The 14,588-nt window shown below is 36.9% G+C and overlaps 2 protein-coding genes, 1 long non-coding RNA gene and 3 other non-coding genes across 6 annotated transcripts; 5 read left to right on the top strand and 1 right to left on the bottom strand.

Moving 5' to 3' along the window:
* The first annotated feature begins 432 nt into the window (after positions 1 to 432).
* On the top strand, positions 433 to 529 carry mir23a-1 (microRNA 23a-1). The gene has a single exon (NR_107126.1). It is a non-coding gene; the product is annotated as a microRNA 23a-1 (primary transcript).
* A 124-nt stretch (positions 530 to 653) lies between these two features.
* mir27c (microRNA 27c) lies at positions 654 to 760 on the top strand. The gene has a single exon (NR_107125.1). It is a non-coding gene; the product is annotated as a microRNA 27c (primary transcript).
* Positions 761 to 1,523: 763 nt separating this feature from the next.
* mir24a-2 (microRNA 24a-2) lies at positions 1,524 to 1,612 on the top strand. The gene has a single exon (NR_107124.1). It is a non-coding gene; the product is annotated as a microRNA 24a-2 (primary transcript).
* Positions 1,613 to 3,060: 1,448 nt separating this feature from the next.
* LOC110015485 lies at positions 3,061 to 5,821 on the top strand. The gene is made up of 2 exons (XR_002290693.1): positions 3,061 to 3,871; positions 3,986 to 5,821. It is a non-coding gene; the product is annotated as an uncharacterized LOC110015485 (long non-coding RNA).
* A 1,133-nt stretch (positions 5,822 to 6,954) lies between these two features.
* dhps (deoxyhypusine synthase) lies at positions 6,955 to 11,240 on the bottom strand. The gene is made up of 10 exons (XM_004071493.4): positions 11,109 to 11,240; positions 10,504 to 10,703; positions 10,115 to 10,261; positions 9,911 to 10,032; positions 9,481 to 9,577; positions 9,284 to 9,370; positions 9,055 to 9,160; positions 8,879 to 8,982; positions 8,078 to 8,203; positions 6,955 to 7,673 (listed from the first exon to the last, which is right to left on the bottom strand). Exons 2-10 carry the CDS (start codon positions 10,696 to 10,698, stop codon positions 7,578 to 7,580), a joined length of 1,080 nt encoding a protein of 359 aa, XP_004071541.1. The 5' UTR covers positions 10,699 to 10,703; positions 11,109 to 11,240; the 3' UTR covers positions 6,955 to 7,577.
* A 763-nt stretch (positions 11,241 to 12,003) lies between these two features.
* LOC110015484 (guanine nucleotide-binding protein G(I)/G(S)/G(O) subunit gamma-12-like) lies at positions 12,004 to 13,646 on the top strand. The gene is made up of 2 exons (XM_023957616.1): positions 12,004 to 12,374; positions 12,582 to 13,646. Exons 1-2 carry the CDS (start codon positions 12,276 to 12,278, stop codon positions 12,705 to 12,707), a joined length of 225 nt encoding a protein of 74 aa, XP_023813384.1. The 5' UTR covers positions 12,004 to 12,275; the 3' UTR covers positions 12,708 to 13,646.
* The last annotated feature ends 942 nt before the right edge of the window (positions 13,647 to 14,588 follow it).

Genomic DNA, 14,588 nt, shown 5'->3' with positions numbered 1-14,588 from the left:
TGTCATTTTTACAGAGAGATGTCGTTTGCACAACTTGATAAGATTTGGCTGCAGCTTAATGCCAAGAACCAAAACTTTCCAAAGCCTTTTTTTTTTTTTACACAAAAGTCCTAGAGAAAAGGACTGAGCAGAAAAGGGCAAATGTTCTTAAAGGGAGTGCCACTTCGTGCTGGCCCAATTCTCCATTCTGTCATTGAAAAGTTATTTTTATAAGAGGCCACAGGAAGTCTGTGAGTGGACAAAACCCACGTATTTACAAACCCGGAGGACTGTGTCCCAGGAACATGCAGCAAAGCAGAACACCTTGATAGCAGACAAGGTTTTAAAATCTAGGGATGAGAGTCACTAGTTTTACCAAGGAGGTCAATTATTGTGTTTATCATGAGTGTTTGTGCATGCTTTGAAGACTTCCTCTCGCCCCTAAACCCCACCATTTGAGTCTGTCGGCCAGGGGAATTCCTGGCAGAGTGATTTTTGAGACTACAGGACTGAATCACATTGCCAGGGATTTCCAATGGCTGCCATGAATAAAACAGCCAACCTTCTCACGCACACATTCGCTACTTTGCTAAGTCATACAGAGACACACCTTTCCCATTTGCATATTTACACACAAACACACCCTATTCTCTTTGTGTCACCAACCGATGCACATTCTAGCCTGGCTGTGCGGCAGCAGGACTTAGCCCACATGTGAACAGTGAGTGTATGCCATGTTCACAGTGGTTAAGTTCTGCCGCCACAGGGCTGCAGCCAGCATGGGGGAGAGGAAAGGTCAGGGAAGGGCTATGCAGCAACAAATCCAGGGATCCTCGCATCCCCAGAACTCCCAAATGATCAAACTCTCAAAAAAAAGTTATTCTCTCAAATTGCTTCTATAATGAATAGAAAACATTCAAATGTGTCCCTTTTTTTTAATAATAGTATAAATAAATGGAAAAGTTGTGAATAAACTTTACATTTTATTTTTTACAAACAGTTGCTATGACTAATAGAATAAATTAAAATATTTAACTGTGCTACTCATTTTTCAAAAGGGGAAATGGCCATATGTTGATAATGAAGAGGCAAAAGTGAGCCGCCTCTCTCAGATTTTCTAAACTTAGTCGCACACTTTGTCATTTCTAAATTAACAGCACGTGTTTGAGGGCTGAGTGTGTGTGTGTGCGTGTGATTCACTAAAAGACTCACCGCAGTGCTGCAGTACAGTGGTATGGGGGGATTTATAGGAAAAGGTGTCACAGTCTTTAGGTTTTGGAGGAAAATTATTATTGAATTAGCAGCATGTCTGGAATCATGTGTCTTTGGTGGATCTGTGAAATGTCAGCCGCATCATTACAGGAGTAGAACGTCCCTGTTTGTTGGTTGTTGGTTTTTTTTGTGGAGCTGCCAGCCAGTTCTACTCACAACACGTGTGTGTTTGGTGTGTTTACGCTTCCACCTGTTCATTTCTGCCTGTGTGTCCGTGTGTGTGCGCGCGCTTGAGTTGGTGTGTGTGTCACCTCTGCCCCCTCCTCACCTCCTGCTGGGTCAGTCTCCTGTGCCTGCTGTGCTGATAATCAGTGTGTGACGTCGGCTGGCTCAGTTCAGCAGGAACAGGGGACTGTTCTCATCTCCTTACAGATCCACTTTTTACAACAGCAGAAAATAATGTATAGGTAGCATTTAAGTGACATGCTATTATTTGTATATGTGATCTTTTATTACACACACGGTCAGCTAGTTTGTATAGTGACAAAAATGACAAATTTTGATTTGTTTGATCTGCAAAATTGCATTTTGTGTTTTTCTTGAAGTTCTATATTTGTTGCTCCTTAAAGTATGTATTTATGTCATGAAAAATGAAAATAAACATATCATTTTGTTTTATTTCTGTCTACTTTCAACCCCTGTGGCTTTGTGTAAATAAAATACATTAATAAATATTCTTTTTTCACATCAGAATGTGTTGTATTTTTGCCTATCATTTGAAGAAATTCATGTTTTACTTTAATTTTTCTTAAAGTCAAGGATGTCACTGTAAAAACAGAATCTTTAGGATGCCAAAAAAAATCCTTATTTTTTATCCCACAAGAAAAACAGTTTTCTCAAGAAATTTGTTTCAATATCAAAATAATTTAAGTTTAAGAAAACAGATTTTAGTGACTAAATGTTTTTTCTCAAAATAAGAAATATTATCTCTTACCCAACTGGCACTTTTTTTCTATCAAACAAAAATCTGCAAACGGGGTAAGAATTTTTGACTTATTCCTAAGCGGCCTGTTTTTGCAGTAAGGAAAGCTGACTGAGGCAGAAAACAAGCAACCTGCTGATGTAAGAGCGGCTGCAGGTGGCTGTTAGGGCACATCGGCCATTCAGATAGCCTCATTCAAAGGAGCTTGTTACTCAACATGAACCTTTTACTTTCTAATAAAACAGCACATTCTGGCACTCTTCCAGCGCGTCTGAATGGCTGAATGTCTTTGTGAGCCACAAAGTTCAAAGGTGCAAACGTTAACAAACGTTGAGACCAAATCTGTAGAGATCAAGTTTCCTCTAGTACAAAAGCAGAACATTGACAAAAGCTGAAAATTGTGAAAAAGATGAAATCTCCACACAAAAAACATACATTTATGGTTCATCTCTCAGTGCTGCCCTTTTTCACGCATTACAATATTTAGGTAAAGCAGCTTTTCAAAGTTGCATGTGTGGAGCTGTCTCCCATAAATTTGTTTTAATAATATAGCACCTAAACTCCATCTGGCACTGCAAGCAAATACATAGTTATTAGTAAAAATTAAATATTTAAAAGGTTGTATTTTTTCAGGGCTTTGTGTAAAACACTCTCTGATCAAATTTTGTCTTCTAAATAGTCACTTATTTCTTTGTGAATTTATCAGAAAGGGGGAAAATTAAACAAATCATTAAATCTATGTATTTGATAATAAAAATTAAAATAAATAATTATTATGCTTGTACTATATTGTTTTATATCCTCAGTCTAATTTTTTTTTATTTTTTTTTTACCTGGGATGCTATGCCTGTCTTCAAAAATAACCTTTTTTTTTCTCTTTCAGTTTTTGTTACATTTACTTTTGACCATTTTTGAAAATTATTTTTAAGCAACTCATAAATTTTGCTACATATAACAGAAATTTAAATAGAAACCAACCATCAATATCGTAAAACAGTGAAACAATCTTAAATATTGTGTCGGAGAAGATTTTTGTATACGTGCTGGTACATATGTTTTATTTATATAGGAAGAAAAAACTTTTAAAGCATTTTTTTTATGAAAGCCAAGTTCAGCTCAATTTCGTAAACATATTTGAATATACAATTTTTCATATTTTCAATATTTGTTTGTATTTTAGTTTTATAGTCTTTATTACGCCAATATATGCATTTAATATGATAAATGGAGAGGACTTGCATTTGTAAACCTTCCACAAATAACATTTTGGATTGATTATTAATTTTCTATACTATTTTTCTTGTAAAACTATGATATTTCCTATAATGTTCCATTACTTTTTATCGCTTAGGAGATGCATAAACCTTACAAAATGACATATGATGCGTGCAAAACAAACTAATTCATCACCTCTGAAGTTATGAGTCATTTCAATTTAAAATGATCAGGAATCTTTTGTTTCTTGTTTATTTGGTGTCATCTTCTGCACAAATTACACTCATATGTTACAGAACAGCCCACTGAATTTTTCGGCTTTGCAAATTTCGACGAAAAATCGAAACCTAGGCAGATTCCATCCGGATGTGTGCCTTTGTAGAGGGGTTACTATAGCGACAGAGACGCAAGTCCGTCATCAGCCTCAGCCAGCTGCGTCAGAGGAGGAGATGGCGGTTCCTGTTTCTGAGAAAGCAGCGCGAGGTGTGGAGCTCGGCCGCCTTTTAGCCTACTTCTCTCCATTAACCGCAGCCCTCCTATACATTTATTGCGCCATTGTTTGCCGCGTATAACACAGTGTTTATCTTTCCGTGGCAGCCGCGCCGCTCCTCGCTCTGCAAATCCTGCCTCTTTACGCCCACGCGCTCCACTCCTTCACCTGTCGCTGCCTACCTGCGCCACGGTTACAGTTGCCATGGCTACACAACAGGTAAACAAGGGTGGAGATAAGGCGGGGTGATGGGACGGGCTCTCCTTTATAGCAGCGATTAGTTACGAAGCGAAAAAACAAACAAAGATGCAACATTTAAAGGAAAAGAAAAGAAACTGTACGTAAATGGGGAAAAGATTGCAGTTCGAGTATTCTGTCAATTTTCTTTATACGTTGTTATAATGTATATTTGTGCCATTAAGACAGGAACATAAAACTGTGATTGAATGTTTACATTGTTGTGAAAAAACATTTCCCGGTATGGCCCTTCTCAGCCACCGTAGAACTATGTAAAACAGACCCACACAAATGAAACTTTATGGGTAATGGTCAGAAATATTGATGCAGCTACAAATTACTTAATATACTTCATGGGTCATTCCAGAAGTGGAGGACATTTAACGTCCCACTGTCATTTTTCAAATACACCACATAAGTCAAAACTAAAACATGTCGGTTTTGAACACATTTACTTCACAAGAGACCAAATCTGCAAAAACTAAGCAAAAAGAGTGCTTGAAAATATTTTTAAAGACCAAATAAGTATGGAATATCCCCTAAAATGCGATTATTCCCTTGTCCCACCTCCCTAATGTCCTAATTAATTCATAAATAAAAGTTCAAATTAAATCACAATGCCATTTTTTGTATCATTTTGATCATTGTGTATCATTAATGTCTCTTGTAACTGTGGGAACATTTTCTTTAATAAGCAAAATATGTCCAATAATTATTATCAATGGAACGTGTGTCCCAAAACATGCACCCACCCGTTGCCATAACCTTTTAGCGCGGTAGCAAAAGAATCTAGCAGAGAAACATATGATATGCTGGACATGACATCATCAAACAGTTTTCCAAAACAACATGTGGAGCAAAAGAATCCCCTCTTTTCTATTTTTTATGTTATAGTTAGCCAAAATCGAATGTCTGACCCTACCCTGTGGTGCATATATTTAGTGTAAGACAATTGTTTATTCAATTATTTATTCTTATGTACATAAGTCCGTTTGTCCTCTTGGTTTTCAGTAACAGCAGTCTAAACAGTTAGTGTTTGTTACAGATTTGAAACCCTGTACCTGAAAAAATTGGTAACTTAATTCTGTAATCATTAAAGATATAATGTATTCTACAATTGATCTGTAAGTTGAGCTAATCAAGGGTTTGATGGTTTATTACCTATTATTGATAAATATGTAGCAGAAAATCATGAATTTTTGGAGCCCAAATGTCCTTCAATTCTAAAATGACCTTAATGAATTTAAAGTTTGGGGGGAAATTAGCTTTGGAACGACTGTCTACAATGGAAACCAACGTAATTATGTAATATGCAGAGATCCATCTGCTGTGTGGTTCTCTTCGTCCACTTCCCTCAGATCTGCCCCACCCTGCAGCTGTGCAGCCGGTCAGCGCTCCCCACCTCCTCCCAGTCCTGGGTTCTCACCATAAAAAGCTGCCAATCTGGCTGGGGGAAGACATAATTGCCATTATGACTGCTGCAGGCCAGCACATCACAGAGAGCGCTGCTTGTTCTACGGAGGAGGGGAGGAGTGGGGGACACTGTCTGCACTGTGCAGGCGCCACTCAATATTATCGTAGCGTGACTTCAGCTCATTCACATACAAACACACAGGGTGCCGTTTTCATCCCACTCCGTCTTTCTGTAATCTTTCAGTCATGCATGAAGCAAACATCGATTTTCTATAGGGCTAAAAAAAAAAAAATCAACAAAACTACAACGTAAAGACAAATCATTGTCACTGTTGAGCTCTGAGTAAACATGCAATTGTGCAGCACGGCCACCAGCAGGTACGGATGGAGGAATTAGGGTTTGTAGTAGCACAAACAGCCATCTCTTCAAAGTGTGTGCATTTGGGAAGCAGAGAGCTTTCCACAACCCAAAACATTTTAAAGCAGAAAGAGAAATGATCAAAACTGCCCTGACGTCACCGATTAAAAAGGCTTAAATAATTCAAGACGTATACAAATAGGTATAAACTGTGACAAATATCCATTCTGACTTTGCTGCAAAGAGAAATGTGTGTCATCATTGATGGATTACTCGGTAGACTGTGTTGCGTGTCAAAGGAACAAGATGAAACTCCTACCTACGCATCTTGCCCTCTAGTTGGGCTTTTGAGAACTTTGCATTTGAGCAAGCACTAACCACATGCAAAAAGCTGTCATGCTCCCGCGTGCCCCTCCTAAAAACAGCTAGGACGATGTCAGAAAGTTCATTAGGCTGGTCTAAGGGGATCCACCCACTAACTCTGGACTTAAAGTTTCACATTTGGTGGGAAAAAAAGTGACTTCAGCAGCATTTTCATCATATATATGGATGTCCCCCCACCTCCCCTTTGTCCTCTTTAAACCCCCCAAAAATGTCCAGTGTCTCACATTTATGTAAATTTCATGTATTATATTTTCTTGTTACGCATGAAAACTTTTAATCTGGACAAAAACAATCTTCCATTAAAGACATGCATCTCAACTTTTTTTCTACTTGACTGTGCAGACGGTGTTTTTTAACGATCTACTCCGTGTTTGCAACACATTCATGACTGTTCCTCTTTATGAATGTGAGGTTACGCCAAAGAAAAATGACAAAAGAACACTTTGAAAGAAAGAAAAAAGCCACAGCAACTCATGCAGGCTGTTTTAACAGGAGGTGCAGTTGTAATTTAAAGCAAATTAAAGTGTTTCTACAAATATTTTAAAGAAACATGATCTTTACATTGGGACATTTGATTATTACGAAACTCAAGACACGCAGTGATGAAATGAACTTTTCTGCTGTCTGAGGTACCACCAAATAAAAAAAATACAATAAAGGAAAAGCATTTAAGAAGCTGATATGTTTTTTTTAAAGGAAAAGAAAGTACTTTAATTTTTTAAAACAGCAGAAATCACAATTATGACAGTTTTGGGGCAAAGAATTGTGATACAACAATTCTGACACTTCTTTTTAAATCATTTTTTAAACAGGATTGCAAGGTCCTTAAAATTTTTTTTTTTTTAAATCTTAGAATTAATCTCAGTTAAACACTTTTCACTAACTTTTTGCTTAATAGCATTTTTATTTACCTATACAGCTATACAAATATACCTAAAGACATGCCACATGTAACTCGAAATTCTTCCTAAAAAATATATGAAAATAAAAGGTGATGCTTGCATCTACTAAAGACGTGAAATCAAATGTCGGGATCAACACCAAAAAGAATTTCAGACTGTGACAAAAGTTTCACAGTTTCTTAACTTACAGGGAAACCAGCAAATTGAAAATAATGAGAAAAGGGTTACCTAAATATTTATAAATACACAGAATAAATGTCATACCAAATGTTGAGTGCAAAGCAGTGTTGAAGAGGCTTTCAACATCTTTTCAAGGCCCAAAGTGTAACTTTTTTTTAATGAAAAAGGGGATTTAAATGCATAAATTAAATTGGGAGGGAAGGAAAACTTGAAAGAAAACCACCATTAATCTGCTTTCTTTTCAGCAGTCAGCTTCTTGAAGTGAAGAGCGAAGGTCTCGGCCACAATCAGAGGAAAAACCAAAGAGGCATCTGCGTACACCTGTGGAGCCAAACGAGTGCTGTGAGAATCTAAAAAACTCATTTATGGTCTGTGCGACAGACGAACAGGGCAAATGGCACCACCTTGTGGCCAAAATAGGAATCACAGGTAAAACGAAAATTATTAAAAATACGAGTATAAAACTCTTAAATGATGGTTTAAATAAACCAAACTTTCAACATGTCATGGTTGAAAATGCAAAAATAAACAAACCACATAGATGTTAAGCCTTGAGCACCAGACCAGAAACCCTTATCAAGAAGAGTTTAACTAAAGTCATTTAAGGTGGAGAGGAAATCAAGTTAAAAAAAACTAAATTCTTAAAAGGATTTTACTGTAATGACTACTCAATAAAGAGCATCTTAGTCTTAAAAATCATTGTGTGAGGAATTCTTTGATCGCACCTTTACAGGCGTGGCATCCGCTCTGATCTTTCCCCACGATATGGCTTCATCAGGTCGAGCCCCAGAGTCAGAGCCATCAAACTCCTGGCCTGTGTTCACGTAAACCGCATAGTCTGCTCCATTCCTCTACAGTGGATCCACAAAAAGAGAACGCGTCAAGAGAGGGGAAAATAAAACAGCTGTGTCTGTCTATCTATCTCTATCTCTATCTCTATCTCTATCTCTATCTCTATCTCTATCTCTATATAGAGAGATAGAGAGATAGAGAGATAGAGAGATAGAGAGATAGAGAGATAGAGAGATAGAGAGATAGAGAGATAGATAGATAGATAGATAGATAGATAGATAGATAGATAGATAGATAGATAGATAGATAGATAGATAGATAGATAGATAGATAGATAGATAGATACACATGTTTTTGTGCTTCATAAAAGGAGGTCAGAAAAAGAAAACTAAATTAGCACTCTATTTAGTCAAAGAAAGTGCATCTAAAATTAAAAACTACATTAATTTCTGAATAAAATGACTGTTTTCTTTCTAAGCACATTTACATCCCATGCTGTTAGAAATGGCGTAAAAGCTTTGCAGTATTTTTAAAGGACACAATAAAACTATATATAGCAGTTAACAAAAATTGAAACCACTGCTCTTTTAATATGTGTTGAAAGCAACATTTGACATAAAAAAGTGTAATTTCAGAGAAATTCCCCTTAAATTTCCCCCTGCACAAAGGTTATTTTCTGTGCTAAGTGCCACGTAAATGAGAAAAAGGGAAAACTAACGAACTAGGTCAATTACCATAAGGTTAGCATTGGCTATATGATGCTTCACCAGCCCTCCTCCCAGGATGATCATTCCGGTCTTCTTGGCAAAAACTGCCAGACCGTTCAGTCTGCGAATATCTGCAACAAACACCACATTCATGAGACGACTTAGCCCTAACTTTACTATAGAAAAGGGATTTTTGCTTTCACCTTCTACAATGTCCAAAACCAGGCCAGGATTTTTAAATGAGTGAAAGTAAATCATGTCACCCAGAGAGCCATCGGTGAGAGCAGGACTGAACACGGGGATGTTATTCTGAAACAACACGGCACAAAAAATTCAGTTGAGCAAATAAAATGAGGACAAATTCTACTTAAAAAAAGCTAAGAAATGACAACACATTCAATCATTTCAGTTACCGACTGCTATTTTGCTAACCTTATAGGCCCAGTAGTACACAGAGTCAGTATTATTGATCTCTTTGCCCAATCGATGGATCATTTTGGAGGGAGTCCAACGCACACCCTAGTGGGAGAAATGGAATGAATTTGCAGTTGCAAATCTTTTTAAAAAGTGACTGTTAAAGCATCACTGCTGTTTCAGACGTTGGTAATTGATCAGAAAAAAAACCTTACCTCTGTGTTCTGCTCCAGCAGCATCTGGTCCAGAATGGGCATCAGCCAGTCTTCAAATTTACAGTAGTTATCATTGGGAACCAGCAGATTCCCAATCCTATAGTCATGGCAGACAGAAGGAGAAGGAGTTCAGAGAAGGAGTGATGTTTTTGTATCTTAACTGATGTGTTCCTGATGAAGCTGCTGTGAGGCGCGATTGCAGCTTAAATATGACTATAGATACTGAATGCAAACTCACAGTCAACAATAAAAATAGTTCCAAAAATAACAGATTTATCTAGAAAATTTAGTGTGACAACAGCACCCAAAGGAGCAGCTGTTGATGAGCTGTGTGGAGTAAATGCCAGTCAAAATGCCCATCCCTCATTTTTGTCATTTTAAATCCAACAAGTGATGTCAGAAATTAGCATATTAAATCTACAATAACAACCTGTTGATTCCTTTCAGCCGGAGTTCCTTCCCAGACAAACTAAAATCTCCTAAATAGGTGTGAGCCAGACATTTAATCAAGTCCTCTTCAATTCCTCCAGCTGTGGTTACAATCGCATCCACCTAAAACAAAGTAAGAGAATGTAAGAAACGGCTCTGTCTGTTAGCGTTGACAGTTTCGGACAAGCATGACAACCAACTGTACCATTTTGTGCTCTACGAGGTACCGGATGCTTTCTCTCACTCCAGAGCTGATCAGATTGGAGGTGTAACCCAGAAAGATAGTGCAGCCCGAGTGTTGCTTTAACTCATCTCCATCGTCTGCTTCCATTGGCTCGAGGCGTTTCTCAATCTGTAAGGTGTTAAGTAGTTCATAATAGCCACTGGGACATACATTTAATCAAAATAATCCCACAAAAGCAATGCCAAATAAATATAATCTAAAGTCTGACGTGAAGTACAATCAGTAGATAAGGTAGAAAAAAATACTGAACATTTTAAATTTATATTTAAGGAAGATGCAAACAAACTTTTCTGGAGATAAGGAATGGCACAGCTGTGTACAGGGAATTATTCTCTATTCGGCTCACATACCATGTTGTTGATCTGTTGAATGGCCAAACTTAGGCTGCTGGCCTGAAAGCCTGTGGTGAGGTAGGACTTCAGCACCGCCTGCAGATCGACTCCGTGGTTGAAGTCATAGCCTCGGATTTTTGGCATGTCGTCAGGGAGGTCATCGCTGGGCTTCAAGACAGCCTCCATGGCTACAGAGGGGGCGTGGTCTGACATTGTTCCTGCAACCAAAAAAATCCACAACAATAAAAAAAACTGTCATTGTGTTTCTGAGTTGGATTATTTAAAACAAAAAACAAGGGGGGTGGGGGGTCACTTTAGAAACTAAAGTACATTTTCCTCCAAGCACATTTTTACAAGAACAAAACTTGATGCACTATAATTCATTTTAATTTAACACATTTTAATTAATATAAAGTTGACAAAAAAGCCATTAAGCTGAAAAACACATTTACTAATAGCATTGCTTTTTTTAAAATCATAATATTAACTATCTGAATATATAGCAAAACAAAAACCAGAACAATTTGGATCATAAACACAGATGAGAAACACAGATGCTAACTAAAAGAGTCTTCTAAACAAGGTGAAAATGAAAACAGATACATGAAAACTTTAAAACATACCTGTTATCAAAGAGAGACTAAGTTATAATGGGATTAGGGGCCAGGTGACGGCAAATGCGCAGATGGAACATAGCCAGTAACCATCGCATGGGCTACATGTAGCATGAAGCTAGCTAGCTACGGAAAGCGTGAAGGTACAAACAATGCCAACCGCACAAACTTTTTTCCTTTTAAAAGCAAACCTTCACTCTCCCGGTTTTTTTTTTTCCATCATCTTTGTCATTGCTTTTAAAAAAATAAAAAAGTACATGCTTGTGTTTAAAAGTTTTATTTGACTATTACGCTATCAATTGCTATTCTAAATAATGCTTTAATTTGAACATTAACTTTAATCAATTTAGAAACATTGCTTATTTTTATTTTGCAGGAATTAAATAAATTAATAATAAAGTTTTTTAAAGCATGTTTGAATAAAGCGCAAAACAAATCTAAAATTTTGCCCACTTTTGTAACATTTTTACCCCAAATTATAACACATTTAGTTGTATAACAGAAATCTGTGATCACTTTTAGATGAGCAGTTCAAAAATTGAAGAGACTTTCTTTTAAATGCACCTTTAAGGTAAGGGCTTCACTTAAAAACATCCTCAAAGACATGTCAGACCCTGGAGATGATCTGTTTGAACATCTGTATTTCTATCAGGGAAGGGTTACAGGATAATCAGGGTCAGGGTCAAACAAACTCAAGAAGCGCTTCTTTGCAACAGCCTCTCAATATTCAGTTTTCATTAGATAGAGAATTCAATTTGTATAATCTTTTAATTTGATATATTATTAATTTAATGAATATGTAATTGAATATACATAGGCTTGCTGCCACTTTAGTTGGCACTTTAATTTTGCTGCAAATGGTAAAATGAAAATGAACTTGATTCTATTTCTCTTCTACTGCAGCACTCTTATAGAAAAAAGCATGTGTTCCTGTTTTTCATCAGCTATGCCTGTGAAGTAAAATGTATGATGTTGCTGACATTTTGGTCGGTTGACCTTCTCTTATCACAGGGTCTTTGAACTGCCCACACCTTTGAATAAAAAGAGGGCACAGGTCAGACCAGCCTCTCTGGGCAAAGTGTCCACAACGGGAGGTCACCCTGGGTCAGTTTAAAAACTGCTCCAGCGCCCTTTTCCTGCAGAGACTGTTGAAACAGAACTCTTGCACTGAAAGGGATGTCTGGAAAAACTCCCAGCTGCAGCAACAACAGTGTTATTCAGGCACAAAAGTTGGTGGAGCAACTCCGGCTGGAGGCAAGCATGGTGAGATTTAAGGTACGTGAAAACCACTCACTTCAAAATTTATTTTACATCTGTATTTTAAACATTATTTTTGTTGCTTTGATTGGGGGGAAAAAAACAGATGGAACAAACTAATAAGAAAGAATCCAAAAGTCCAAGTGTGTGTGTGTGTGTGTGTGTGTGTGTGTGTGTGTGTGTGTAAAATTGTAATATTCTTTGTAATGTCCTTTGCTCAAGCAGATCTCCTTGACTGCAGCAGACTTGGTCCAGTACTGTCAAGAGCACAGATGCAGCGACCCTCTGCTCATGGGCATAGCTGCCTCCTCCAACCCCTTCAAGGAAAAGAAAACCTGTGTGCTGCTTTGAACACTGAAGAGCTGAAGATAACCAAAGAATAACAGATGTTCAAAATGTTTACTACAACATAGCTGTTATAAAACATAAAAATATTAGAAATGATCAAAAAATATGTAAATATTTATACCTATTGCTGTTACATGTTTTTTGGCTTCTGAGCCTTTTTTTGTAAGCATGACATGTTTTACACAACAGAAATACATGTATATTGCATTTATTTACATTTATCTAGTTGTGAACTCATTTGAAAAACACTTGAAAATTCTTGTATTTTTTCTTTATTTATTTTGGTTAAGTTAAACCAGTCATGCTTTTGATTAGCCATTTCACATCTTCCACAGCTGTGACTTTTGTTTTTTTGTTTGTATTTTCCTTTAATTGGTATAGAAGTATTACATGTAAAAACTGCCAAATAACTAAATGTTATAAGGCGAATCAGGAAAAAAAAAGGAAATTATGAACATCAAATCCAGAAGTGTTTTTGCTTTTTATTTTGACTTGACCTTTGTTATTGACTTTCACATTTATAATGTCTGAATCTCAGCATCAGATCCACAGCTGTCCTATTTCAACAAATGACCTGTAGATTATACCCATTTCATTTTCTGCATCCCCAGATGTAAACATCATTTGTAATAACTCCAGCCTTTTTACACAGCTGGGAAAAATTCTGAAGGGAATATTTATCATTAAAATGTATCGATAACATTTTCGTGATATTTAGCTGTGCAATAAGCATTTCTCAAAAGACGGCATAATTTGTCATTGATGGTTACCTTAACTGTGCTAAAACAATCTTGTGATTTTCCCTCATATGGTGCAGCCCGATCAGCCACTGATTTTATGAGTGGTCCTGTTATAGATACACCGCAACTGTGAGAGACAGAATGTGCCTGTTATAAGTAGGATTTTTTTATTATTTGTATTTATATAAATATATTGATTTCCCTTTCTATCTTTTAATTTAGACAGTGCTTTCTCAAACTTTTGGCCACAGCACTTTCAATCGTCCTTTTTAGTCTGTTGTGCTTTATGACTTCATTGTTTTAACCTGTTTATATTTATGATTAATTCAAATGACCAAGCTCCATCACAGCGGAAAACAAAAAAATGATCAAGCCAACGGGTGGAAACACTGACCATACAGTGTGCAAGAATGTGTTTAATAATGTTCCCTTTGGGTTATTTTGATGTGGAAAAACAGAAGTGGGGTGAACTTCATGCAACTCAATTGTGAATAGATTTGCCTTTATTCCTTGTTTACTGTTCAATCCTCAGGTATTTATGTCTGAGTCACACTGGTTCAATTTTTGGCTAAAGATGTCCTGGATCGATTTTACGTCAGTGAATCGGATCGTTCAAAATGAACCAATACTGACTATGAAATGCATCAACGAATTAGGATACGAATTGAATCCTTAAAATCAATTCTGTCTCCAAGTAAACACACCTGTCATTATTTAAAGAGGGACAACTTGTTGTTATAGTTTCAATAGCACTTTGAACATCATGCCAAATAAAACAATGGTATGCCAACTTATTCATTTAACCCAAAAAAAGCTACTCTAATAGTTTCTCCCCAATGTATTACCTTAATATTTTGTAATAGTAAGACTTGCTACCTTTAAGGAAGATTTTACCCACCTCTGCATTTGGCTAAAAAAAAAGAGGTCCATGTGTGTTTGCGAGATTTACATCCAAATTTTCATAAGTAGATCCACGTCTTTTTCCATATTGCAAAAGGATCCTTTTTTTTAAAAGCTTTATCCTCACATCAGAAAGGAGTAAGGAGGCGATTCACGGCTTCATGGGGCAGAATGTCTCCACGTTTGCAAGATAGAATGAGCCCATTTACAACCTGAATCAGGTGTGTCCAAACAAGCAGCCCTG

The sequence above is a fragment of the Oryzias latipes genome, chromosome 8, assembly GCF_002234675.1.
Source record: "Oryzias latipes chromosome 8, ASM223467v1".
Classification (NCBI taxonomy): Eukaryota; Metazoa; Chordata; class Actinopteri; order Beloniformes; family Adrianichthyidae; genus Oryzias; species Oryzias latipes.
This window is presented reverse-complemented; position numbering and strand designations above follow the sequence as displayed.